Below are 27,542 nucleotides of genomic sequence, written 5' to 3'. Positions count from 1 at the left end.
TCAGATCTCCATCATATATGTCTATGCCCTCCTTGTTTCCAGCCATGATTTTTAGCTGACCTACTTATATTTAGCATCACATAAAGTAACATGTAGGACCTTGTATTTTGGTATGTTTTAGGTATATTTACCAGTTTTATGTTGGGATCTCTTTCTTTAAGTGTTGAACTCTGTGTTCTATAAAACTGACTGCTTTAAAATTAGATGCATGTATTTATTGCCATTATATCTTTCTGTTGATCAGTTGATCACTATATATTGACCTTCCTAGCTTCGTTACAGACTTTGTGTCAAAGTCCATTTTGTCAGCCATAAGAATACTTCTCTTCTTTTCCTTGACGTACCTTATTTCACAGTTTCACCCCGAGTTTCTGTGCGTTCACCGGAAAGGGAGTTTCTTGTGGGAAGCCCTATATTCTTGAGCCTTGTTTGTATGTTTGCTTGTTGGTTAATATTTTTAAAAATCCATTCTGATCTTAATTGAAGAAGTTTATTTTTATATAATGCTATAAAATTAGATAATTAGAAAGTTTTTTTTTCTAGTTTGGTGTATTGTGTGCCCTTTTCCTCTGCTCTTGTTCACCTGTTAGCTTAACAACTTACTATATTGATGTGTGGTTCTTTATCTGTTATTTGTGTTTGTACTCTTCCGGTGGGACTTGTCCTGCCTCATGCTGTCATGATAGCCTAGTGCTCTTCCACTTCTCCCATAGGATCCCTTAGCAGCATCCTTTTCCTCTTCTTTTTGTTGTTGTGGTCTTTGTTTGTGGCACTTAAGCATGTCTTCTCAGCCTTCTCAGATGGTCATGAATCATTTCAGTTTTTGATTGCCTTTGAAGTCATTCTTTATCTTTCATCCTTTTTTAAAAATTGAAGCGTGTACATGTGTGTGCTTTCATACATTCATGTGTTCGTGCATGCATATGTGTATGTGTGGAGGTGTTAAGGAGATTGTACATGCCATAACATGTTTAAGGAGGACAGAGGAAGAGGATGACTTTGTGGGATTGGTTCTCTCCTTCCACCTTTACATAGTTACTGGACATCAAGCCCAAGTCGCTAGACTTGCATGGCAAGCTGTATACCTGCTGAACCATCCCATTCCTTCTTGTCCAAAAGGCAGCCTGATCACTGTCACAATCTTGCTTGGCAGCTATTTTCCTTTCAGCATTTGCTATTTTATGGAGTAGGGTTTCTGCCAGGTAATCTGCTAATGTAATGAGAATACCGTTAAATGGGACCCTGCACTTTCTTGAATATTTAACTATATATAATTAAACATGAAAAGCATCACAACATAATGAAACCCAATGAATCATTGACCAAGAAAAAGGGCATTGTAGTGACATTGTAGAATTCATGTGAGTCTCTTCTGTCCCTCTGCCTCTGTGCTGTAGGACTCGTCAAGCTGTCTCTATTTAAAACATTTCTATAATTTTATACTTTTCTAAAAGTGTTGCATTTTGTGCATGCAATGTTTTATCTCTTGGTTATACACACATGCACACATATATGCATGCATATATATACATATACTCATGCACACACACACAACACATGTGATAGAAATTTTTTCTTTTAGCCTTTCCCCTAAGATTCATCTGCATTGTTGTTGTGTGGAGTTTTATTGTTTACTATTACTGTACAATATTGCCTCACACAAATGTTAAACAATTGATTGTTTTCCTTATTGATGAGCATGTGAACTACTCTAGATTTTTTTATTATTAGAACAGGGTTTCTGAGAACATTTGTGAGTACATCTCCTGATGTATATACGTACACACATGTAGTACAGTTTCTACCAGGGACCTGAATTATTATGTGTGTTTTTAGGGAGGCAATATTATTATACTCACAGGCAGGAAAGTGGTCGCCCTCTGTATTGCAACACCTTGTCATTTTTAGACGTGTGTTTCTTGCCATCTGGCATATTAATGACATCCTCTCCTTGATGAGCACTCTTGAAAACTGTGAGAGTGCACTTCTTCCCTTGAGTGACAGGACAGTTCTGCCTTTGCAGCGAGGGAGGGGTAGGACACAGTATGAAGTCACAGGATGTGACTAGATCACTGTGGTGGCGTTCGGAGAATGGGGTACAGAGTAAGGTTTAAGCACGTTAGCAAGTGTTTATTTGCAGGAGACTGTTGCTTAAATTGGGAGCAGGTTTTGAGACGTAATTCTCACCTGTCTAATCTATGAGAAATTGTAGTCAAAGGTTTTACATGGCTTTCTTATAAGATTGCATACTTTTTGCAGTAAATCACTTGCATTCAGCGACTGTGGTGAGCATGACTCATCCAGGTTCCCTCAGATACTAGAAAAGTCTAATAAACATGTTTGTGAAGTGTGGGTCAGCTTTGGGTACACATCCGTTGGGAGTATATGAACTCCACTTCAGGAGCACTTTGGTTGCGACTTTGCACTGCACAGGCAGCACAGAGCCGTGAGTGGACAGCTCATGCCTCATAATGTGTATTTCTGATCCTTTTGTAGCTGCTCTGATTTTGAGTACTTTATCGGTTGTGAGTTCTAAGACTAAGAAAAGTGAGTAGACATTTTCAGTGTATTTAATTTGATACTTACTACATTTAAAAGCTATGTAGAAATAATTCACTTGTAAACCAGATTTTTAACCTTTTTATAGGTTATCACATGATAAGGAATAAAATCATTTTATCAAATAGGAACTAAGGGAAGTGCTATCTTAATCTCTTTTATGAATTTGACTTGATGGTAATAAAAAGAAGGTGGAAAGAAGAAAACTTTTCCATCAAAGAGCATAATAAAAACAGAGGGAATGGCAGTGTCAGTGAAGACAGCTGATACTGAAGGCCCCCCGTCGGGTGGGAGCCAGCAGGGACCTCCACAAGAGAAGTGTGTGCTGTGAGTCTTTGCACCGTGGATCAGCCATTCAGACACTGTGATTTCTGGAGTCAGCACTAAGTACACTTTCCCAAAGGATTTGTTCAAAAATACAAATGGACCTGAATTTTATCACACATTACAACTTATTAACCAGTGACTGGAAATATGGGGTAAATGAACAAATTAAATGACAACACAGGGTACAAATTGCAGGGCATCTTGCCAGATAGTTGAGGGATTCAATTAACATGTGATTGATGACCCATACTTCATACATACCCATACCGATGACATTAAAAAGACATACTAAGAAACCACATATCCATATAACTTTTCTAGAAATTAATGTTCCAACAATCTGGCTTAAAAGTTTTGAAGCAATCACCAGTAAAGATATTTAATATGTTGCGGGTGTTATATCAAAATAATTAATTTTTATGTCTGTTAAGAGGAATAGTCACGTTGTGCTCATGCTCTGAGGGCGGGGATCAAGCAGATGGCGAGGCAAGTACAAGACATTGACAGCTGTTAGATGTCAGTGATGGCTCCCTATGTCTTTGAAAATTTTGATGGTGAATCTAATTTTTAAATTTCAAAACATGTAAAGAATATCTTGTGTGATACACACCTAGAGTTGAGTGCCTGTCTTACTCTGTGAGCAATGGCATGCATCTTCACAATTGGAGGTCGTATATGACAGCCCCAACCCCAGCCCCAGAGTGAGACAGAAGCAGTTTCTATGCCTCTTTGGAAGGCATTTGCCAATAAATCTACCCTGATAAATGGGATGAGGGCAATAAAGAGGCAGGGATTACATTTGAGGAACTCAGAAATAATTAGAAAGTTTAGCGCGAGTTAGAACTTTACAGTCCCTTCATAAGGTCCAGACTCAAAGCCCATGGTGACAAAGCCACCATATCTGCTGTGTCACAGTACATAGGGGACAGATTGACCTCAGAGGTCCAGTGTGAGTTTGGCTAACCCCCTTGCTGTGGTGGGAACATGTACCAGGAAATTGAGATGGAAGACACTAGGGCAGTGTAGAGGCACCAAGGACATTGTGTCCTGTCTCTCGTGATGCACCTCCAACCCTGCCCAATAGTCCATTCATTGTGAGTTCACCCACTGATGAAGCTAGGGCCCTCCTGCTCCTCTCTTTCAGCTCAGTGATTGTTCATGAGCTGGCACCAAGCTTTCAGTACATGGGCCTTTCTGAGGATACAGTAGTAACTTTCTCATTTTTTCCACCAAAGCAACAAATACTTTAAACTGGCACCACCCCCATGTTTTAGCTTTTCCAGACAGATGTTCTAAAAGCTACCTTACCCAAGTAACTTTTCTCACTTTTTTTTTGACATGTACTAAAGACAGATGTTTAGTCTGTATAGCTTACAAACTTTGACCTGTTTGCACGTGTGAGACCATCACTGTGTCTAGAGAGTGGACACGTTTCCATTGCCCCTGGTTTACATGTGTGAGACCATCACTGTGTCTAGAGAGTGGACACGTTTCCATTGCCCCTGGTTTACATGTGTGAGACCATCACCATGTTTAGATAGTGGACACGTTTCCATTGCCCCTGGTTTACTTGTGTGAGACCATCACCGTGTCTAGAGAGTGGACACGTTTCCATTGCCCCTGGTTTACACGTGTGAGACCATCACTGTGTCTAGAGAGTGGACACGTTTCCATTGCCCCTAGTTTACATGTGTGAGACCATCACCGTGTCTAGAGAGTGGACACGTTTCCATTGCCCCTGGGTTTACATGTGTGAGACCATCATCGTGTCTAGAGAGTGGACACGTTTCCATTGCCCCTGGTTTACATGTGTGAGACCATCACCATGTCTAGAGAGTGAACACGTTTCCATTGCCTCTGGGTTTACATGTGTGAGACCATCACCGTGTCTAGAGAGTGGACACGTTTCCATTGCCCCTGGTTTACACGTGTGAGACCATCACCGTGTCTAGAGAGAGGACACGTTTCCATTGCCCCCAATTTCTTTTGTCATGTTATATTCCCTCCCCCAATTAACACTTGGTTTCGTTTTGATCATTCTAAGTTAGTTTATATTTTCTAGAATTTGTTATAAAAAATATAATACAGTTACAACTCTGTATAGCTTCTTACTAATTTTTCTAAGAATAGCTGTGAAATTCATCAGTGTTCTTATGCATATCTGAAGTCGCTTCCTGCTAAGTGCTGAATATCACTCCTTTGGTTGATCACACCACAGTTTGTTTAGTCCTCAGTAACGAAGGGAGTTTAGAGTGTTTCTATTCTGGGGCCCCTAAAATTATCTGCCACACAATTTTAACTAAGTAGACTTTAGTATACACATATACCCCATTTCCTTTCAACATATACCTAGTTGAGAAATGGCTAAATAAAATAACAAGCATATTTCCTGATTCACTGCTAAAGTGTTTTTGAATATGATTCTTTTAAAAAAATTGGCATAGTATTAGGAAAGATGAGGTATTCTAGAAGTGTCTTGGTTGAAATTGTGTAAATGGACAGAACTAATAAGGTAAATACAGAGCAAATTATTAGCTTATAATGGCTTATAGGCTGTGGGATGCAGCTTCAACTATGGCTGTCTTCATATGGAAAGGCCGAGAATCTGGTGCTTGTTCAGTCCATGGGGCTTGCTGCCTCAGTCAGTCTTCCGTCTACCCTGGAATCCTGGCTAAGTCGGTTCTGACACCAGGAAAGGATTGCCACAATGGCAGGACAGGTGAACTTACCAGCAAGAGTGAGAACAAGCAAGCAAAGAACTAAAGCTCCCTTCCTCCTTATCTTTTTATGTGGGTTGCCACTAGAAGGTGTAGCCCAGATTTAAGGGGGGTGTTGTCTTCCTACCTTAAATGATCTAATCAAGAAAATCCTTCACAAGTGTCCCCATCTGCTTGGGTTTTAGTTGATTCCAGATGTAGTCAAGTTAACAACCAAGATTAGCCATCACATGGGCTGTACACCCAAGAGACTAATGTAGAGAACCCATCTCATTAGTACAGTCATTAGTTACAGAGGTATGATCCGAGCAGGATGCCTGGGAAGCCCACCAATTGTCCAAAGGGAACAGAACATCATAGTGACATCTCCTCGTGGCCCAGGAAGCATTTGTATAGTTAAGTGACCTACATCTGGTTTTAGTTACTTAGCATTAGCCAAAATGAAGTCCAAAATATTTGCACACATGATGTATAGCAGTCCCTATTACTTAGGTAATGCAGTTCAGTGCTTATTAGATACCTTTTGAAAAGAGGTTCCGTCTTTACATTTGCTTGTGTTAAAATCACGTTGGCTGCATCTCTCGGCATAGTTTCTGGCCTTTGATAACCACATTGATTTGAAACATGATCCTGTGAGTTCTTAGTGTAGCAGCTTGTTTCACTTTGGGTCATGGCTGAAACCTCATCTCAAAAATAGCCAGTACCCATCATTGCCCATTGTGCTTTGGGTTTGCATGTGACTGACACTTTTATAGACATGGGCAAAGTAAAATTTACCCTTGGTTCTGTGTTTCCTAACATTCAAACAATAAACCTCTAGGTATTTTTGTGTATAACATGTTGGCATATGTGTTAACGTTTGTATATATAGTAAGATGAACGTGCTTTGCCATCACCTTGAGGAAACCATTGAAGAAAATACTCTAACTGGATTGAAATGTGTTGCCAGATATTTCCCCCAGCTTTATAAGTAATAAGTGTATTAGGATTTGTAGAACTAGCAGATGCGTCATAGTCAGCCGCGCTCGCTCTCTAACAGGACCGTCTTTGGGTGTTGGAGCACCCTCTTTTGTTACTCTCTGCTTGTAACAGAGTCATCATTGCATTATGTGTGTGTGTCGTGCCATCTTTCTAGAACAGAAGCATGGACATTTGGCAGGATAGTCAATATTTCTTTTAAATAATTAAAAAAGATATGCATTTGTACTTATTCCTTTTGTTTTTACTTTGCGTTCTTGCTTTCTGTCATCTAGTCAGCATTTCTTTTAAATACTTAAAAAATATATTTGTACTTAATTCCTTTTGTTTTTTTTCTTTGTGTTCTTGTTTTCTGTTATGTTTAATAAATTTAAAACACAGTAAGTGATAGCAAGTATTAGCACAGTTAGAATGCCACACCTCCTGACTGTCAACCGGGGACATTGTGTAGTGAAGGGATGCTAATATATTAGGTGCTATGTAGAGTTCAGCTACGGCAAATGAAGACGATTTGTCAGGAAACAAAGAAAGTCAAACACTGAATCTCCACAATGTTTTTAGACTAGGAAATCAATCAAAAGCTCCAGGAATTGAATCCAACAGTGTGATGGTGTATGTTTAGCACATTCATTCTAAAAGATTTATAGTCCTTAGTTTGTTACAAGGCTGTAATGTAAGAGTGAGACTAGTATGAAATGTAAACGTTTGTGCTGCACAGACAGACAGCTTCTATCTCTCCAACGTGCTGTGGGGGTTCAGATGGAAATGCTGCCCTGGGAGACATGGGCTGGGTTTCTTGGCTCATTTTGGCTGTATTAGATAAGCCACGTGGTAACAGGGTTTTACTGGTTAGTTGGAATATTAGTAGGAACACTTCTTTTGGTTTTTTTTTTTTGTTGTTGTTGTTTTGTTTTGTTTTTTTTTTTTTTTTTTTTGTTTTTCGAGACAGGGTTTCTCTGTGGCTTTGGAGCCTGTCCTGGAACTAGCTCTGTAGACCAGGCTGGTCTCGAACTCACAGAGATCCGCCTGCCTCTGCCTCCCGAGTGCTGGGATTAAAGGCGTGCGCCACCATCGCCCAGCTTAGTAGGAACACTTCTAACATAAGGCCTAGTGGGCATGATTTCATTTAGAACAGAAAATGCAAGTGATTGATTTTGATGAGCACAACGAAGACTCTAACAATAATGAAGCAAGCTAAAGCAGTAAAGGTCCCAACGGGAGTAATGTTTACTTAGCTTCACTTTAATTAATTGATCTGTATGTATTTCTTTGGGGCTTTGTGTTTAGAGGGAATATTGAAATGGAAACTGAAAATTAAGCATTAAAAATCTAAACAACTCTTGAGCAGTTAGGAGCCACTTGCTTTATATCTGTTCTGTGCTGCATTTTTAAATACATTGTTAGTATTTTGAAATGGTAAGATTTAAATCAATGGAAATGAAAAGCATTGTAGAGTTTGAAATGAACAAGAAGAGAGGCTGGGAGGCATTCATAGTGGCACAGTGTGTACTTCCTGCATAAAAAGCCTCTTTTCTGACAACTGTTGCAATGTTAAATTTTAGAATGCTTATCCTCAACTGTACAGTCTTGTTCAAATAAAACAATAGCGACCCAAGGATGGCACGCATGTGTGCACTCTCCAGATGTCACGCTGCCATGCTCTCCCTGTCTGAGTGACTCACTGGATGTGCTCTCTTCACTCAGGTTATCTCCCAGCTCAGGATCCTGGGAAGATCTGTCACAGCTGGCTGCAAATTTGACAGAGAAATCTGGTCTAATGAACTTTCCCCCATCCTCAATCTCTGGAAGAAACTCAACCAGGTTAGTCATGGAAGGATTGAAATTTTTTACCTCTTTTCCCTGTGCCCTTTCTCCAGCCTCTGGAGCTGTGCTGTGCTGCCTGACTTGTGTTCACTGCAGCCATCTTATCCGAAGTTTACTGGTGCTAGGACAGTGAATCACACTGGCCTGTTGCCTGTACATTTAAAGTGTTTATTAGCTTCGGGCTATTAGATCTTTTCATTAATAGATTAACCTGTTTATGTTCAAAGTTCATTTATGTTCCCTTTTGTGGACCGTGGTTCTGGTATCACTTTAGTCTATAAATGTTGTAATAGGGGCGGCGGCGGGGCTGCGTCCCCAACCCCCCAGCCGCCTGCCCAGCTAGCTTATGCCCCGAAATAATTACACAGACATTGTATTCTTTTAAGCACTGCTTGGCCCATTCTCTTCTAGGCTAATTCTCACATATTAATTTAACCCATTTCTAATCATCTGTGTGTAGCACCCCAAGGTGCGCTTACCGGGGAGATTCTAGCCTAGTCCATCCTGGGTCGGAGCTTCATCCCGGGAGCGGGGCATGGCGTCTCTCTCTGAGGCGTCTGCTCCCGAGAGAGCTGTGGAGTCTCTGAGCTCACTTCCTCTTCCTCCCAGCGTTCTGTTCTGTTTACTCCTCCCACCTATCCTCTAACCAATAAAATGGGCCAGGGCAGTGCCTTTATTAGCCAATGACCTTCCTCCATCATTTCCCCTTTTTCGGTTTAAACAAAAAAAAAAAAGGCTTTAACTTTAACATAGCAAAACTACATATAACAAAACAGTTATCAAGTAAAAGTTACAATAATCTTTATCATAACTAAGGAATACTATAACTATAACTAACTATTCTTAACTCCATCAAAGACTCCAGAAAGATATAATATTACCTAAGTAAACAAGAACTAAGAAACTTCAAACTCTAGAAATGACAAAGACATCTCGCTGCCTGGACAGTCACCCAAAGTTCTTTTGTACCGTTGGGGCATCCATCTTCAGCCTTCAGGCCCATGGTATCCAGCAGACATTTCCATAAAGCAGGAAAATTCAAAGTCAGTTCAGTCACTATCTGTTGTGTCCTGCAGAATGTCTCGCAGACTCTTTCATGAATCAGGAACCCCGAAAGATCATCTCACCTTAGGCAAGTTCAGTAGTCCTCTCTCTGCGGGTTCTCTGTGTCCAGTTTATGCAATAGTCCAGGCAAGAGCAGTTTCTTGCCCAAATGGCTATCAAACTCCATAAGATGCCTCTTCGATGCCCATCTTCCTCTTGAAGTAGATTGGTGCTGCCAGGAGCAGAGTGTTTCATTGTCATGAAAAGTCCTAAGTTATTAAAACATTTAAAATGCCATATTCTATAATCTTTGAAAAATATGAAGAATGCCTATCTAAAATATATCTACGCACATCTAGAAAATATTAACTAACATGACTACAAACTTTACTATTATCGATTATCCATTAACAACCTATATTTCTTAATTATACCGTACATATTTAAATGAACTACACAATCACAATACCTTAATCAAAATAAGAAACACTTATATATAACAAAATTGACCTTTAATCTCTATCAATAAAGCAAAATCTATACTAATGTAAATTATTCATATCTATATCATATCCCCCTTTAAATGTAAAAGAACGTTTATAAACCATATTTGGGAACATGGGCGCAGTTTTTTCTCTCCAAACTGCTTCCTGCTGAATGGGGGCGTCGTTAATTAGGTCTTTCATGGTATAACCTGTGTGCTAGTTTCATCTCAGTTGGCAGTTGAGCGAAGCAATTTTCTGAAGGTGTTCACACCAACCCTTCAGGAGGGCGTGGTCCATCATACCAAATCGGAGTAGAAGAAATGAACAGCATCTCATCCTCTGTGAAAACAAAATAAGAAACTCCTTTCCAAAGTATCATGTCCTTAGATCCAAATTTCAAATTTAAGGCATTTTCAAAGTATCTATGTTGGATTAGTTCAGCAGCATTTATAAACGAATATCTTTTAGCAGTTGTTTGTCCTTCCTCAGCATTCAAACAATTCAAAGAGAGCATAATAGCATACAGTATCAAAATTCTCTGTGTATTTTCCATCTTTGTGCAGCTGTGTTTTAACCTCTATTTTGTTTATTTTTACTTTTAACTCTTTGCTTTTTGAGGCAGGTTCTCTGTATCTTTGACCTGAAGTAACTCTGTAGACCAGGCTGTCTTTGAACTCTCAGAGATCTGCCTGTCTCTGCCTCTCAGGCATTCGGGATTAAAGGTGTATACTACTACACCTTGAACTCACAGAGATCTGTTTGTCTCTGCCTTCTAGGCACTGGGATTAAAGGCGTGTGCTACCACACACAACAACTCTCTTCCTTTTTTTATGTTTTTTACTTTAAGAACTTCAACTTTTAGTCTGCATATATTTTTAACACACAGTAAACCATTTAAAAATTTTCTTTGTCTTTGAATCTCTCTTTACTGTATATCTCTCTTTTTCTGACCACATGAATCTTTAATTTACCAAGCAATATCAGTAGGATTAAAGGCGTGGCTTTGCCGGCTGGATCCAGCCCATTCCTTAGCTTTCCAGCCTCATGGCTGAGGTACTGGCTGTAGCCAGCAAGCGAGCTTCAACAGCCTGTGCTTGCAAACCGCACAAACTGCCTGCGTAAAAGAGTCAGAGTTTGTCCTGGCAGGACAGACCAGAAAGCCGGCATTTTTAAATGGCGCAGCTTTTTTCCTGCTATGGCTGAAAACCGAAAAGCATGTGATCAGCTTTTCGTCAACACCGTTTAAGTGTTTCGTGGCAGGACCTCTTAATGAGCTGCAGGCTTTGCAGCTAAAGCTGAGTCAGGAAGCCTCTCTTAGATGAGGCGCTTGCTTGCCTCTAGCAAGCAGAGTAGAACAGGAAATTGCTGCTACCAAGAAACCAGGCACAATGCTTTCATTTTGTTCAAGAATTACTTCCCAAGCTGTCTCAGGCTTTATGTGGAAGCAGTTGTCCACGTGGGCACCATATAAAGTCCCCACTGTGTTCTTGTGGCCTACCTTACTTGGTGGGTTTTTCATGTCTAGATCACACTATATCACCGCAAAGCCCACTAGGAAAGGAACTAGAAGCCAGCATGGCAGTGACTGTGAGTGCAGACAGCAGCAGTGCTGTTGTTGGGCAAAGAGCTCTGTGCTTGTTAGCACTGGTGTGAACCCCTGTGGCCCAGACGTGACTTCTAATGATGATGACTGAGCTGCTTCATCAGTTCTTTAGGTTGGTTAATTTTAAAACATGTATCAACATTTGCAGTTAAGTGAAATTAGAAACAGGACAATGAAGAGTTTCCTAAAACTATCCTATATCAAACCAAGAAACCACAATTCTCATACCTGTTTGTCTTATGAAGGCAACCATAAAACCAGAGTAACTATGTATAGTCAGGAAAAGACAAAAATACATTCACTCATTAAATTCAAGGAGGAAAATGTCCTTGTCCAGGGAACTGAATTAGCAAAGCTGAGTAGATTTATACCACAACCCTCCCTTCACTGTGAGCAATGTTTATTACCTTTCCCTTCAAAAATAAATTATATAATTTTTAAAATAACATTTCATATTTGAACATCTTTATTTAAACTATTTTCAGATTGGGTGGAAGGGAATTTAAAAAGAAACGGGGTCATAAGCTCTATGCTGATACTTACTTGTCCCTCCTGTGGGTCATAGCTTTAATAACCAGTTCTCTCTTGAACAAGTAAGTGAAAGCAATGCATCCTTATTGGCTAACACTGGGGCTGGAGCTCAGTGGACAGTGACTGTCCAGCATGGCAAGGCCCTGGGCTCTGTTCAGGTTCCTCCAAACCAACAAACATGTTTAGTCTGTAGGAAATCTAACCATGGGACAAGGTAGCTGTCACCCTCAGGGCCACATGGAGGTGGACTCTGGTGAAATGCCATAGTTTTGGTCTCACTTTTGGGACTTTTGGTCTCACTTGTTTTTGTTTTTAATGAACAAAGGAATTATTTTTCATTATTAGGACAGAATCAAATCAATACCTTACCAGCTGGGGTGTACATACCTGGGTCTAGACTGTCTGAGAGAGTAGAACCAGAATCAGAGAGGCAGGTTAGGCATGATGCTGTGGGTCAAAGGTGAACACCAGCAAATAGAGGAAGGAAGGAGGAGGACCCTGACGAAGTCTGTTTACAAATGAAACTCTAATGTGAGAATACGGATGGCCCCAGGGGTGGAAAAGAATGCTTTTCTACCTTTTCTGCTGTAACAATGCTTTTCATGTACTTTTAGTTTAACATAGTGTATTACAAAGCCATACTAACCATGTAGCTAAGAGGACAGAAAGCAGGTGTTTTCTCACTGACTTTCAATGTAATATGGTATTGGAGCATGGAACATAGAAGGACATTGTTGACTTTGTATATTTCTAGATTGGTTCTGCCCATTTTACCTCATATCCTCTTGCCTATTTGCCTGCTTGGTGAAATGGAGGAAGTCATAAACCACTCTAACACCTAGACTAATTAATGATTATGAAGCCTACAGCGTGAGGACAGCATTGGTGTCTGTGTTCTGGACCCATTGGGTCATACCTTGCTAATTAAATAATGTAGAAAAGTAGCATTTTTTAGTATTTATTTTGTAGATGTAATTAACAAAGGAGCTTATCTTAAAAACGAAATGGACATAGGTCTATAGAGAAATGCATCTAGATTGGCATGACCAGTCACTTCAAAATGCACATTACACTGCACATTAAGGAAGTTTTCACTCCATATGAATAAAATTAATTTAGGAGAGCTTCTTCTGGGAGTAATGATGACCGCGACTTTTCAATGAATAGCTAATAGTGAGGTCTGACTACCGTCAAGAAATGAGTTCAGCAGAGTCAATAGTAGTACTTAGGCCATTGTACGGCTAGGACTCTTAACTACCTCAGGCTGAACTCTTTAAAAGAACTTTATACACTGAATTTTGAGCATATTGACCACCTCACAGTTCCTCCCAGACGTAACCCCTCTTCCATACCCACCCAGCTTTGTGTCATTTTTTAAAACCCTATAGTCTGGTTTGTTTGCACATATATGCACATATGTGCTGTGGTGTGTGGCCATCACTAGAGAATGGTCTGCCTTCAGGGGCCATTAGCTAACAGTAGCTCCTGAGCTTAGACAGGGACTTTGTGTCCATGTCCCCTGCCCTCCATGCTGGGTGGCTTAACAGTAGTACTGAGCTAGGGCAGAGCTTCCTGTCTGTGCCCCCTCAGGTCATGCTGGGATGTCTGTTCCCGAGCTCAGGCGGGGCTTCTTGTCCATGACCCCTGCCCTGCTTCCCTTGAACCTCAGTGCTGTCTGACTTGAGCTTGTGCAGGTCTTGTGCCTATTTTCCCAACTGCTGTGAGTTCTTGTGTGGCGGTTTTAAACAGAGGAATAAAAGCCAAATAAATACATTCTAGGCACTGCTGTAATGCAAAAATGAACCATGTGGGTCTCTTACTGTTTTCACCACCTTTTGAAAGCTTCAGCATCGAAATGAAAAGAATGGATGTGGTGGCCTTTGGCTGAGAGGGAGTAACCTCTCATGTTAAAGCACTTCCCATAGATCTTTGCTTCCAAGAAGATCTTCATTTCCTCATCACATACGACGAATGACAAAAGGTCTAGCTGCATCACCATTTGTACCATTGTTATCCTTCTTTTGTATTGGAGCTTGCTAGTCAGATTGTCAACCGTTTGTGGGTGATTGGACTTTTTCCTCTTGTATGCTCTACCTCTGCTCCTAATCTCCACTGGCATGTGTATTGCGATTTATTTTATTTTATTTTAATCTATCTGTTTGATACTCAAAAGCTATGTTTCCATGTACGCCTGATCTCACATCCAATTAACTAAACACTGTGAGACACCAGGCATCCTGCTAACTAGCTGCTTAATAACTGCTTTTTTAAAGCTCCACAATCCATTTAAAGTCTTATAAAAATAAATTTGTAGTGCTAAAACTTCCTCCTGAGCCCTGGAGAGATGGCTCAACTGTTAAAGCGCTGGCTGCTTGTACAGAGAACCTGGACTTGGTTCTCAACACTGACATGGTAGCTTAGAGTTAACTGTTCTTAACTTTAGGTCCAGGAGTTTTTTTTAAAAAATCATTTGGTTTTACCCTAGGTACCCTGGCTATCTAGTCAGGGTCTTGATTATCCAAGTTAAGTCAAGTTATTCCCACAAACTTTGAATGATAACCAAGCTAAGATTTGTAGAACCACAGATTTTAGGTTTAAAGTAAGGGAATAGAGAGATAGATTTATCTCCCTAGGAAAGGTAAATAGAGTAGGTAGATAGTTATAGATGGTTAGGGGGGCTGGAATGGGGGACAAGGCAGGGAATATGGGGAGAGACAGATAAAACTAAGGAACCATTTGAAGGGTGGTGTGGAAACCTAATACAGTAGAAGCTTCCTAAATATATACATATATGAAGGTAGGTGATTAAAATGAAATCGCTAAATAATGAGGGATGTTTCTTGTCACCACATGAACATCCAGTACCTATATTGGGTTACATCTATCTTAAGTCCCAGGAGAACCCCCAAGCTACTCAGGCTATTGCCAAGACTATAGGATTGAGTTACTCCCCAAAAACTTATGGCAAGATCCCATTGTTTAAGACAGCACTTATATAATTTATTGAACATGAAGAATTCAGACTGGTGCCTACATAGAGTCTAAACCCTTATGTTCCAGCATCTTTGGTACTGGAAGAAATTCTGTATGCTCCCAAAGGAGAAATGTATCCACTAACCCAGCCATAAACCCTTTGATTTACAATGGTGTCCTTTCTGCAAAATATGAAACCATGTTTTAAACTAGACAGGTTAACTATGCCTCTTGAATCCAGAGGAATTCACTTGTTAAATAGTGAGAATCTTTTGTGTAGTAGGAGCTACCCCAGTTTTCATTGTGCCTCATTATTCACTTCAGAATGCTTTAGTGATATTTTCCTTCATGACCGAGGAACTCATCAGAATGAATTGAGGTCTGTTGCATGGTAGAAGTGGTATTGAGGGCTAGTGACTATGACAGAGAAGACAATCAGCTTGGACACACAGCCAAGTCCCTTTCATGCTCTTTATTCAAAGTTAAGTGACTAAGTGACTGTCTAGAGGAAAACCAAGGTAAGGTGCTCTCTGGAGGTTCTGTGTTGCTGTGTGACAGTGTCAGCAGATGGCATCTAAGGGAGAAGGGCCAGTCTGCCATCTTTGTTGTTAAGCCAGCCTTAAAGGGGTCTAATATACTGCAGTGGTTCCATGTTATTCTTGTGCAAGATGAATTCATCAAATTAAGGAGATGATAGAAAGTGGTTTATGTTTTATAGAGGCAAAATCGATACATTGTAAAGAATAGATTCAATTAAGAAGCTCAGGGCATGGAACTGAATTAAGTTATGCTGTGGGAACAAACACTGGGCCTTTGTCAGTGCTTGGCTGTGCAGGTGTCGAGCTCATACCATAGATACTCAGGAGAATTTTCTTCACAGGCTACTGGCATCTAATAAAGATTGGATTGTAAGCTCAAACTTATTTTGAACATTATTTATCTTTACAACTTTGTGAAACTTTAGGTTGGCATGCATGCCTGTTTGTGACTATAGCTTTTTAAAAGGAAACTATATAATATACAAATATACAGTTATGTAGAAGGAACAGTGGGCAGACCTGCTTTTCATCCCACCTGACTCCCGCATGGTTAGCTTTACACCCGAAATGACAACACACAAACTGTATTCATTTAAACACTGCCTGGCCCATTACCTCTAGCCTCTTACTGGCTAATTCTCACATCTTGCTTAACCCATTTCTGTTAATGTGTATAGCACCATGAGGTGGTGGCTTACCAGGAAAGATTCTAGCCTACATCCGTCTCTGATTGAAGAATCATCGTGTCTGCCTCACTGCCTTCTTCCTCCCAGAATTCTGTTCTGTCTACTCCACCCACCTAAGGGCTGGCCTATCAAAAGACCAAGGCAGTTTCTTTATTAAGCAATGAAATTAACACATAGACAGATGACCTTCCTACGTCATATTTATATATTTTAACACTACATTTTATTAACTGTTACTTATATATTATTCTGCCAGCTTTTGCATTATCAGATGCACAGCTTACCTTACTTTTAAAATCTTCTCTAATATTTCCATAAAGAAAATTGCTAATAGTAAACTTGTAAAACAGTGATTTTTTAAAAAATGCTGACAAGCACAGCACAGAAGACTGTGTTCTCATCTGGCACTCCATGTGTGTGCATCAGAGGTCGGATGTTGTTTTCAATGTTTATTATAGAGAGCTTTGCCCTAGTAACTTTAGTACCTGGCTGGCAATTTAGTACTTGGCAACAATTATTGAGACTTACTGACTTCCTGGCCAGTTTACATCTATTTCTATAGTTCCAGAGCTTTCATTAATTCTCATTTAAATTACTTAAGCAACACAAGGTATACATGAAACATGTCTGTTGACTCTTAGAGTCTATTGTAAGAAAAACACATGATGAGATTTTTTTTCTGAACATGAGTTAATCCAGAAATGATATTTTGTCTATTCTGACAAATGGATTTGTGTCTCCAATTAAAATTTTGACTCAGTAGCTTAATTTCAGAAGAATGAATTGTGCTAAATAGACTAACAATCTGCAGTGCTAAAATAATTAAAAGAAATGGTGCTTTCTTAAATTCTTGGACTTTAAATTTTCTTTTAAATTGATCATTTCTTTATTTCTGAGATTTGTCTAGTTTCTTTTAGATTATAGTAAACCATAGACTATGATGACTGAAAACATACTAGGGTCTGTCCTTGGCTGGACAGAAGCCTCCGCTATTGTCCTAGTAGTGTCCAGTGTGCTTGGCACAACTTCTCGAGCTCAGCCAGCATTGATGTGGTTCCAGCAAGTCCTTCAGGAGTAGATCTCAGTGGGGCTCTATCCACTCCCTACCTCAGGGAACTAAATGATTCCAGTGACTTGCTTTTTGTTTGTAGGGTTCTATTCAGCAAAGCAGAAAATAGAGCAGGCATTTTAACCACATGGTTAAATGCGTTGGTTTGAAAGAAAACAACTTCCATAGATTTGAGGTTTCAAAAAGACTTGGGCCATTCTCTCTCTCTCTCTCTCTCTCTCTCTCTCTCTCTCTCCCTGTCTCTCTCTCTCTCTCTCTCTCTCTCTCTCTCTCTCTCTCTCCTTGTGTCTCAGGATACAAGCTCTCAGATACTGCCCCAGCACCATGCTTGCCTACCTGCTGCCTTGTTCCCCACCATGATGGTCATAGACTCTGAACCTCTGAAACTGTAATCCTCAAATAACATCTTTCTTCTCTTAAGTTGCCTAGGTACTGGTATCTCTTATCACAGCAATAGAAACATAACTAAGACATTGAATATAAGCAATTTGTCATGTGAGTGGTGGAGAGCTGAAACAGCCAAAAAAGTAACAGTAGGCGTTCAAACACTGCAGGAAATACCACCCCCACTCCACCCCCTACCTGAGCTAGTGAAAGAGGGAGCGTCTGGGGGAATCGGGACATAGACTTGGAGGAAAACTATAGAGTTGGTCAGACCCTGCCCCCTCAGGAGAGGCTGTAGTCTAAGGTGATGGTTGTCTTAGCAGATGCTCAAGGTCCAAGGTAAGCTCTGACTGGATCCTGATGCTGTACATCTGTGTAGGGCAGATGCTAGGAGCCAGCAAACACTCAGAAGAATAGGTTTCCTTGGTGAGAAATACCATGCTGTGTGATGTCAGTATAAGGGAGATTCTTTTATGCATTATTTGTGCATACCTTACACATTTAAAAATGTGAGAGAGGGGAATCTTCTAACAAACATGATGTGTATCAATTGCCAGCTCAGCTGCTGGGCTCTCAGGAAACCCCCACTCTGGTCCACACGTTTGCCTTCTGTTTGCATTCTTCAGCAGTTGCAACTTAAATTATTAATTACCACACACTTATGTAGTCCAAGTACTCCTTACTTAAGTAATATAGCTTGATTTTCAACTAAATTAGAGGGAGAGAACATGAAATGCTTTTGGTTTTGAATAATTATGTCTTCAGTAATTTGATAAAAGCCAGTACACTGGCGTGAAAGGAATAGTTGCTGCAGGTGTAAAGGGCTAGCTTTGCAAGTGTGTTTGTCGCCAAGTCTGGACACAGTGGAATGGGACAGCAGACAGCCAATCACCCTGTGAGGCGGTACCTTAAGTTAGAGGATCCCCTTCTTTTGTGCCTTCCTCATGCACTGACCTTGTTCTTCAGTGACTGTTGTTTTGCTGGTGTTTCCACCCCACGTACCCCTAAACATCAGCAACAGTCCAGAAATCCCTATTTGCAGACGCATTTCGCTCATCCGTAAAATGAACTGTTCAGAAGTAGGAACTCATGAGCAGTTTTTGACCTTGTATATACTTTAGTGTGTCATTGACGTTACTCTAATTGTGACATGACCTTGTTCTTTTAGAATTCAAACCTAATCCACCAGAAAGTATCACCTCCCAATGACCGACAAGGATCTCCAATATTATCGTTCATCATTCTTGAGCAGTTCAATGCCATCCGCTTAGTACAGAGTGTCCATCAGTCTCTTGCTGCCCTCAGCAAAGTCATCAGAGGAACTACTTTACTGAGTTTAGAAGTACAAAAACTGGCAAGTGCCTTATTAAACCAAAAGGTAAGATGATCCAAAGTCTCTCAATTGTTATTCTGTTACCTGTGTGACTTTCCTTTCATGAAATATATCTACCACGAATCCTATAGTTAATAGTAGCAGAAAACTGAAAGTTGACATGGAAGAAGCTATGTAGATAGAATGCACTGGGTTGGAAAACTAGCAGTGAGGCTAGTGGAAACATTAAATATGCTTGATGCAAGTGTACATCAGCCTATGATCCCTTCTGCGACCATCTTTTCATTGTATATGTAATGGAATCCATTTCTATTTCACTTTGGGACAAGTCTATATATATTGGTAACCTACCACACCAAATCTTAAACCTTGTAAGTTCTAAACTGTTTCCTAGCAACTTAAGCAAAATCCTAGGATCTGCTTTGTTCCAAATCAGTTGGGTTCTGAGCGTGCCTGTGTCCAAGTTCTTTGCAGGCAGATAGTGCTTCTCACAGAGACTAAAACTTCAGCCAAATGCCTGCGGAGGAGCTGGAAGATGAACAAGTGATAATGTCAGATGAAGGATGACTCTAGTGAACATCAGGATATGTTCACCAGAAGAAGAGAAATCTCTGCTCCTCTTCCTAAATAACTGGAGCATTTTAGAAAATAATAAAATCCAGGTAGTTGGCATAAGTTTTACAGAAACTATATATATACTTTATACAGGATATACAGAGAGGAGGGAGAGGTGTCTTCAGTGGGCTGCCATGTCTATGGAGGGTCTGAAGTGCTTCTCATATATGGATGTCCATGTCTTTCCCTAGACTTGGGAAAGACATATCCTGCTATAATATCTTTAGATAGGTTTTTCTGTTCATTTGGTTTTTATCTCTTATACTCTTAGAGTTTCCAAGAATTGTTGAAATAATTGATGTTTATTTCTGTCTAATGTAATAGTGTCTCAACCTTGTCTTCTGTTCCTGACGTTCTTCCAGGGAAGCTGTCTAGATCTTGTCTCAGTAATTCTTTCCACAGAAAATTTATTGAGATTTTCACTTCCAAGATTGCTGTTCTTTTTATTTTCCTTCAAAATCTCAATCTTTTTTTTTCTAAATATCTCATTTAAGTTCCTAGCTTTCTAGACCAAATCTCAAATGGACTTCCTTCCCCCTTTCTCTCTGTGAACCCTCTTTGAGGTCACCACATATTTTTAAAATTGAGCCTTTACATTCCCATTCTGGTGCCATTTGAATCCTTTTACTTTCTTTGGATCCAGGTATCGAGGAGCTGTGTGAGGCTTGGGAGGCTCCATCTTGGCTTACACATGTATATATGTATATGGACATTGTTTCTGTGTTGCAGTTTGCCTCTCTGTTGTGTTTGGTTTGTTTTTCTGTCTTATGTGAGGATCTTATCAGTAGGCAGCCTTCTCTGGCACTTGGAAGAGAGAAAACACACTGCAGAAACAGTAAGAATTCAAAAATAGACCATATATTTAAGCACACAGAGGAAAGCCACTATCAACTCTAACCTTGGTGAGGGTAGAGGAGAGCAGGATGCTTAGAGGATAAGGAAGAGTAGGCATTACAGAGAAAGTGGTGGACAGAGGAAGAAAACAAGCATGGGAATACAAAGTCTTAAGAGTTAGTAGAGAAAGATAATCCAGTAAAGTAAACAGAGATGGAGGAAGTACAGTCAGGAAAAGCAAAGGGCAGAAGAGTGCACATCACGGAGGAAAGGGGTAGAAACGCTTCACTGATCTGTCCTGCTTTGTGGTGAGGAAGGAGGGTTTCCTTCATTTTCTCTCTGAACCCCATCCTGTTAGAGCAGGAAGAGCTGCTTGCAGGCTCATCCCTGGCCTGCTTTCCCTACTAGAATGCATGCTGTGTGCTGCAGGGCTGATCTCTGCGTGTTTTCTTGAACCAGGGTTGGCAGTAAGGAAAGGGCCTCCCTGGAAATGCTCCACCTGAGGCTGCTGCTTGTCTGGAGACTACTGTGGCAGTGCTCAGGGCCTAGGAGAGAGGACTTCTCACAAGTCCCTCTGGGGCTCTGAGCGTAGAAAGCCTAAAACCTCGAGGAGTCCTGCATGCCCTGGTCAGGTTGGACTCTGGCCAGCTCACCCCTTCTCAGAGGCGGAGCTGCCGTTCTCATCTGGAAATGCCCTTTGCTTCCCTTTTCTTCCCTTCCTACCAAGTAGACTTATATCCACAAATCTAAGTCCCACCAATTTCCCGAGCTTACACTGATTCTCGGAGTAGTCACAGGGGCCTTTGGGACATTGAGAAGAAACAATTCTTTCTCTTCTGCCCAGCTAAATGATCTGACTGTAAATGTGGTTCTCTGCATGCTCTACCTAGGACATGCTATGCAGCTTCCGGAATTTCTTCTGAAGCTACTGTTGAAGGTGAGGCAGATGCTGTGCCTGTGCAGGTTGCTGGGACTGTCACTTCTCTTCCATTCTGAGTCTTTTGAGGAACCTCTCCAGATGATTTTGCCTAGGACCATGTTAGACTGCACTGTCTTTCACTACCTAGATTTCACAGGATCTGTGTATTCTCTGCTTTTCCACTACAGGATCTTGGTATGTCACCTCTCCCTGTAGCCACACTTCTGATATCTGCTTTCAGATTCCTGGAGATGCACGAGAGTTCTGGATGCTGGTAACCTGCACATGCACATCCAGACATGCGCCATATTCACATGTGCACAACTTGACTGCTTTTGCTTCTATTAGTCATTTTGGAGACATATGACATAATCAACTGAAATAAAATCAGTAACTAAATCATTTTCTGCGATGGAAATCTCTCACTCTTCTTTTGGATAACTTTGAAGATAAAGGACCAAAGGCTGCTAAAGACTTAATTATATGAAATCTTTCCCTTAATAACTATTTTATAAATGGGACTTAGATGTTTAATTTTTATAATATTTCATTTTCCCTCAGCTCTTAATGTCTGCTGAGTGCTTCTTCATGGGCATTGCAACAATCACAGCAAATGAATACCAGATGGCTAAATTCCTAACTGGGACATAGGTGTCATATATAACGTTGAGTATTCTATATTAGACTTTGAAAGGTCTTTTGATAAAGTGGTTCACATGGAAGCATGAAAACTCAAATTTCCCCTGTGGAAAAGGCAGAAGCAGTGCACACATCTATAACTCCAGGACTGCGCAGGAATTATATCCAAGGAGTACGATCTAATATTCTAATAATGTGATATAGGACTCAAAGGGCTTTGGTTTATCAGAGATAGCATGCTCTATTTTATTTGTGTCCTTGTTTGGCTTTGGACCATAGCACTGGCCTTGTGGAATGAGTTTGATGGCTCCCGTTCCTTTGAAAAATTTTCTGTAGTTTAAAGGAAGTTGTTATATGTGTGGCTTGTTTATGTTTAATAGCTCAGGTAGCTCAGGCTGGCTTCCAGCACACTGTGTAGCTGGCTTTGTCCTCCAGTTTTGACTCTCAAGTACTGGGATTATATGTGCATAGTATGAAGCCCAGCAGACTTTTGTGGGTTCTTTCTTTTTTTCTCTTTTCTATTTTTAGGGCTTGGGATTGAACACAAAGCCTTCTCCATGCTAGCAAACACTGTCCTATTGGGGCTGTGTCCCCCACAGTGGTAGTCCTCCTTGGAAGTTCTGCATAGCTCAGCAGTGCAGCTGGCCTTTCCTTTACTGAGAGGTGTATTATTATTATTATTATTACTACTACTACTACTACTATTGCTACCAATTCATCCTCGTTTCTGGTTTGTTAATGTTTTCTCTCATCATTTAGCTTTGCGAGGTTTTATCACATTAACTTGTGTGTGTGTGATCGCATGTCTTTATGGAGGTCAGAGGTCACCTGCAGAAGTAGATTCTTTGCTTCCAGTATGCGGGACTCAGGTCCTTGGGCTTTTAGCAAGTTTCACCCACAGAAACATCTCACTAGTCCCAGGTTTAGAGGCCCAAGAATGGAGCCATTTTTTTTTTTTAGGATTTTTTTTTGTTTGTTGTCACATACTTGTGCACATTAACAGTCCTGAATGATTTTCGATTTTTTGTGATATCAGTAGACTCCTTTACCTATTACCTTTGACTTTGTGTCTTTTGTTGCTTAAACTAATAAGACATTTATTAGTTTGCTTTTCAAAATATTGGCTGTTTGTTGATCATTAATATTTTATTTTCTGTTTTACTAATTTCTACTGTGATAGTTGTTATTTAACTTTTTTTCATTTTGGACTTGGTTTATCTTCTCATTCCTTGAGTTACATCTTCAGGTTGTTTATTTAAACTTATGTTTTGAACCCACATCAGTTTCAGTCCTGACTCTGGCACTTATCTCTAAGAATGGTTAGATGCCCTCTAAAGTATGTGTTGTCTTCTAAGTTCCCTTTCTACTCTTAGGTTTGCTATTACATGTTTCTAGTTTTCTCTACATTATTGATGATTGATGCAGACTAGACTGTAGTGTTTTCTCACATGGTCAGAGGGTGAATGGGCATAAAATTATTGTGCTGCTACTATACTTAAAATAATATAATATTTGTTGGTATTTTTTAAATATATTGAAACTCCAGAAATTTAGCACAGAAGTGTGTTATAGTACATATGTCCTTACCGAGTACTTCTCAAGTACAGAAGCATGTTATAGTACATATGTCCTTACCGAATACTTCTCATGTATGTACAGAGTGTGTTATAGTACATATGTCCTTACCAAGTACTTTCTCAAGTACAGAGTGTGTATTAGTGAAGACTGACGTGGTCAGCTATTAGAAAGGCAGTTTTTAAAAAGAGCTGCTCTGTTATTCTTGTTGTTGGTTTTAATCTGGGGTGCACACTTGAGTTAGCGTCTCCTTGTTGTCTACCCAGCACCTCTGTGGGTAGACCAAGACCTTTTTGTCTTTAGCAATTTTAAATTTTTACTTTGATTTTGTACTGTACCAAATATCACTCCAAGAAAATGCTGTTGATTAGTTTCCCAATGAGTAGTGGATGTGAGCATTCCTTTAGAGGTTCTACATCTAATGAATCCCATCTTAGCTTCAGACATTCCTAACTGTCGTGAAAGTCTATACACATTGTCGTCCCTGTAAGCTGATTTTCCCTCTTTTACGCTGCAGTGTCCTCTCACATGGCAGAGCAAGTGGGAAGGCCCCGAGGATCCCCTCCAGTACCTGCGAGGTCTTGTGGCCCGTGCCCTTGCAATTCAGGTGAGAATGGATTCTCGAGTAGCTGAACGTGTGGCTCCGACTACCATGTGTACACTTGCCGATGAAATAACCTTAGTAGTGACAGAGACAGGATTTTATATAAAACATCCACTCATTTTTATGTCAGTTTTAAATTTTTAAATTTTAAAGCAGTGATTTAATTAATACACTTTCTGTGTGGTTATTTCAGTAGTCTGGGTGACCGGGAAACGAACAAGCGGCCTCCTACAACAGCCTACAGTCTCATTTTAATGAGTTTTAAAGAGTTGCAGACAATATCTACAGAATTTGACAAAATTACACAGATGTAGTATGTCCAGCCTGTATAAAAATGATACTTGGTTGTGTTATAGCTGACCTAACTAATGTTAATGAGGAAACAGCTTTATTACTCAGTTCTATATATAGAATTCATAAAGAAGCAGAACTGTGATAAAATACTACGTTTTAATGGCATTTTCTCCTTTCTACCTTTTGTCCATTGTTTGTGGCATCTCATCTCCTATCTCGTGAGCTTTTGTCGTAGAGTAAATGCTTCTAAACTATCTTATGACCAGCGCTCAGTACTGCAGTGCAGTTGACGGTTGGATCTGGGAGTGAAGCCTAAAAATGTGGCTGACTAAAGTCTCCTGCAATCACCAACTTTATTCGAGGGTTAAGAGGAGTCACATGAGTAAAGTGTACAATCACCAGGGCAAGCCACATATCGCAAAAACAAACAAAAACCTTTTTCATAGAGGAATTAAAAACAAATAATAGCAGTTGTAATAAACAATCTGAAGTGAAGTCACTCCTGCCTGCTACACCTGGAAGCGGCAGGGCAGCACATCCCAAGAACAAGTGTGTTTTTGACTAAATAAATGTCACTAGACTCTTGTCTTCTTGGAGTTTTCTCACAGGCACTCAGAATTCTCTTCACAGGACTCCAATCTTGGACCATGTTCTGGCACTGCAGTATTTAAAAATTTCCCATTCTCACTGGGAAAGCCATTTCTTTTATGGTGTAGTAAAAAACTTTGCTTGCCCGTCTCCAGGATTCATTGTGGCCTAAGGCAGGAGTTGCCCTGCCTACTATTCTGAGGTTAGGTGCTTGTGTGATGTTTAAGAAATTCCCTGGCCCATTTGTCTGGCTATCCTGTTGGCTGCTCACTTCACCTATCTCTGTAACTATATTTGTTGCATATCATTTAAGGAATTACAGACATGAAGGTTAATAATTTTAGATGAAACTAGAGGTTCCGGGTCTTATCTGAAACTCACCCGTCAGTGACTGTCACCATGACATGAGTGAAGTCATTGACCAAGAAGTTGTTCCGTGTGATTCTGGTCACTGCAATTTTATTTTGACCCCAGTTTGTCTGTATACATTTCTTATTAAAAGCACTGGTGCCTAATTCTTTAGCTGCATGCTCATAAATCAGTATGAGTATAGTTTAGATGTCAAGAGAAAACAATTCTTCTGTTCCTGTGAGGTTCTCTAACCAGTTATCACAATTAAAAGAGGCCTCATTAGATGTCCTAGCTTTCAAACAGCATCTTAATTAATCTAGCTTTAACTAAAACATTTTTTTTACCATGGACTAATAACATTTTTACCAAAGAAACTTTCCTTCCTTGACTAATTTTCTTCATCTAAACTTTAATGAAGTAAAAATCTGATTATCAGCTGTTCTCTAATTCTTAATTAGTTTGAGCATATATAAATTCACTTCTGGCAACAACCCTTTAGGGTGTTAGGATTCAAAATTGATTTTAAAGAATTAATAGTATAATTGTAAATTTATATTAAATGATTCATTTAAAAGAGTAACTTTTTGGATATTTAGCTAATAATAAAAGACAAATTAGATAAATTAAACACAGCATTATTATAAAGCATAATATCTAGAGGGAGATTTGCAATTGTTTATAAGAATCTCTTTAAATCTTTTGTTTAAAAAATCAGCACATGTCCAATACAAGGATATAGAGGTATCTTTGTCACAGGACTTAGTACTGGTCACATCATCGTTATCTCATCCTGGCTGAGCTAGGAAGGCATGAAGTGGACTGTTCTAGAACACGGAGCTCATTGCTTTCTGCTAATGTAGCACTAATGTTCTTCTTTGACTATTTATAAATCATGTAAAACAAGTTACCGAGTAAGTGGCCATCTTTGACGGGTTAATGGCTGATGTTCCTATGTCCCACCTCTGTGCACCAGCTGAAGTGGTAGACTGCTTCAGAGAGCGACAGGAAGCCTCTTGTTGGCATCAGGACCTGTTGGAAATCTTAGCTTGGTAAATCTTAGTTACCTAGATGCCTGGTTATATCTTGGTTTTAACAGCTGCTGTGTAACCTTTGACCTTATTGTACCTTAATGCAAGGTTCTACCTTGCAGCATGATGGTATGCACAGTTGGTTAATGTTAGCCTGCACTAGCTGTTGCTCAGAACTGCTATTGTATTTGTTCTAAGTGGCAGCTTTTATTTATTTATTTATTTATTTTATGGGAATGTGTTTAATTTTCAGTCATAAGTGTCTTTGTTCAATGTTTTTCCAGTGCATTTAAGCTTTTCAAGCAAATATTAGATTAGGATATTAAACAATAGTATAACATCCAATTTGGTAGCCAAGTAGGACACCATAGCAAGTTTTACAAATGAAATTCATTAAATGATTAGATGAAGTGAGATATCCAAAGGTAATTTCATGGTGGGTTTTACTTTACTTCTCTGTTAGATTTGTACTAGCTATACAAGATTGCCGAAGAGGGCCAGTGCCTTTATAGAACTTGAGAACACTCGTTACTATTTTAAACTGCTTTCCATTGGGAAGTCACTGCTGATCTAATCTATTAGTATGTTTTTATCTAGCCATACTTTCTGATGAACAGCAAAAGAATATACTATCAAGGTTGAATAAAATTAACAACTTCAGAAGGATGTCAGAAAACTGTCAGAGGGATAGTATTTGTATAAAACAGACAAGTGATATCAGCAGAGGTCAGTCTTCCTATCCTACCTGAAATCATCTTCATATCATGGTATCTTTAATCTCTCAGTAATAGCCTGTGTCTAGAAAATCTTCTGTTTTGCCTTTTTTTTAATTTATTTTTTTTAATTTATTTATTAAGGATTTCTGCCTCCTCCCCGCAACTGCTTCCCATTTCCCTCCCCCTCCCCCATCAAGTCCTCCTCCCTCATCTGCTCCAAGAGCAATCAGGGTTCCCTGACCTATGGGAAGCCCAAGGACCGCCCACCTCTATCCAGGTCTCCTAAGGTGAGCATCCAAACTGCCTAGGCTCCCACAAAACCAGTAC

General features: G+C 39.9%; 1 protein-coding gene across 1 annotated transcript in view; it reads left to right on the top strand.

The window, feature by feature from the left end:
- Window positions 1-27,542, top strand: part of Dync2h1 (dynein cytoplasmic 2 heavy chain 1) — a 225,006-nt gene that overhangs the window by 172,735 nt on the left and 24,729 nt on the right. Inside the window, exons 84-86 of the mRNA XM_041657101.1 lie at window positions 8,286-8,402; window positions 18,888-19,097; window positions 24,152-24,241. Coding sequence (XP_041513035.1) covers window positions 8,286-8,402; window positions 18,888-19,097; window positions 24,152-24,241 — 417 coding nt within the window. The remainder of the gene's footprint in view (window positions 1-8,285; window positions 8,403-18,887; window positions 19,098-24,151; window positions 24,242-27,542) is intronic.

This window comes from Microtus oregoni, unplaced genomic scaffold (assembly GCF_018167655.1).
Source record: "Microtus oregoni isolate MIOR12 unplaced genomic scaffold, Mior012 000008F_ref0000371, whole genome shotgun sequence".
NCBI classification, from domain to species: Eukaryota; Metazoa; Chordata; class Mammalia; order Rodentia; family Cricetidae; genus Microtus; species Microtus oregoni.
Note: the sequence above shows the minus strand (reverse complement) of the source record. Positions and strands in the feature narration are given on the sequence as shown.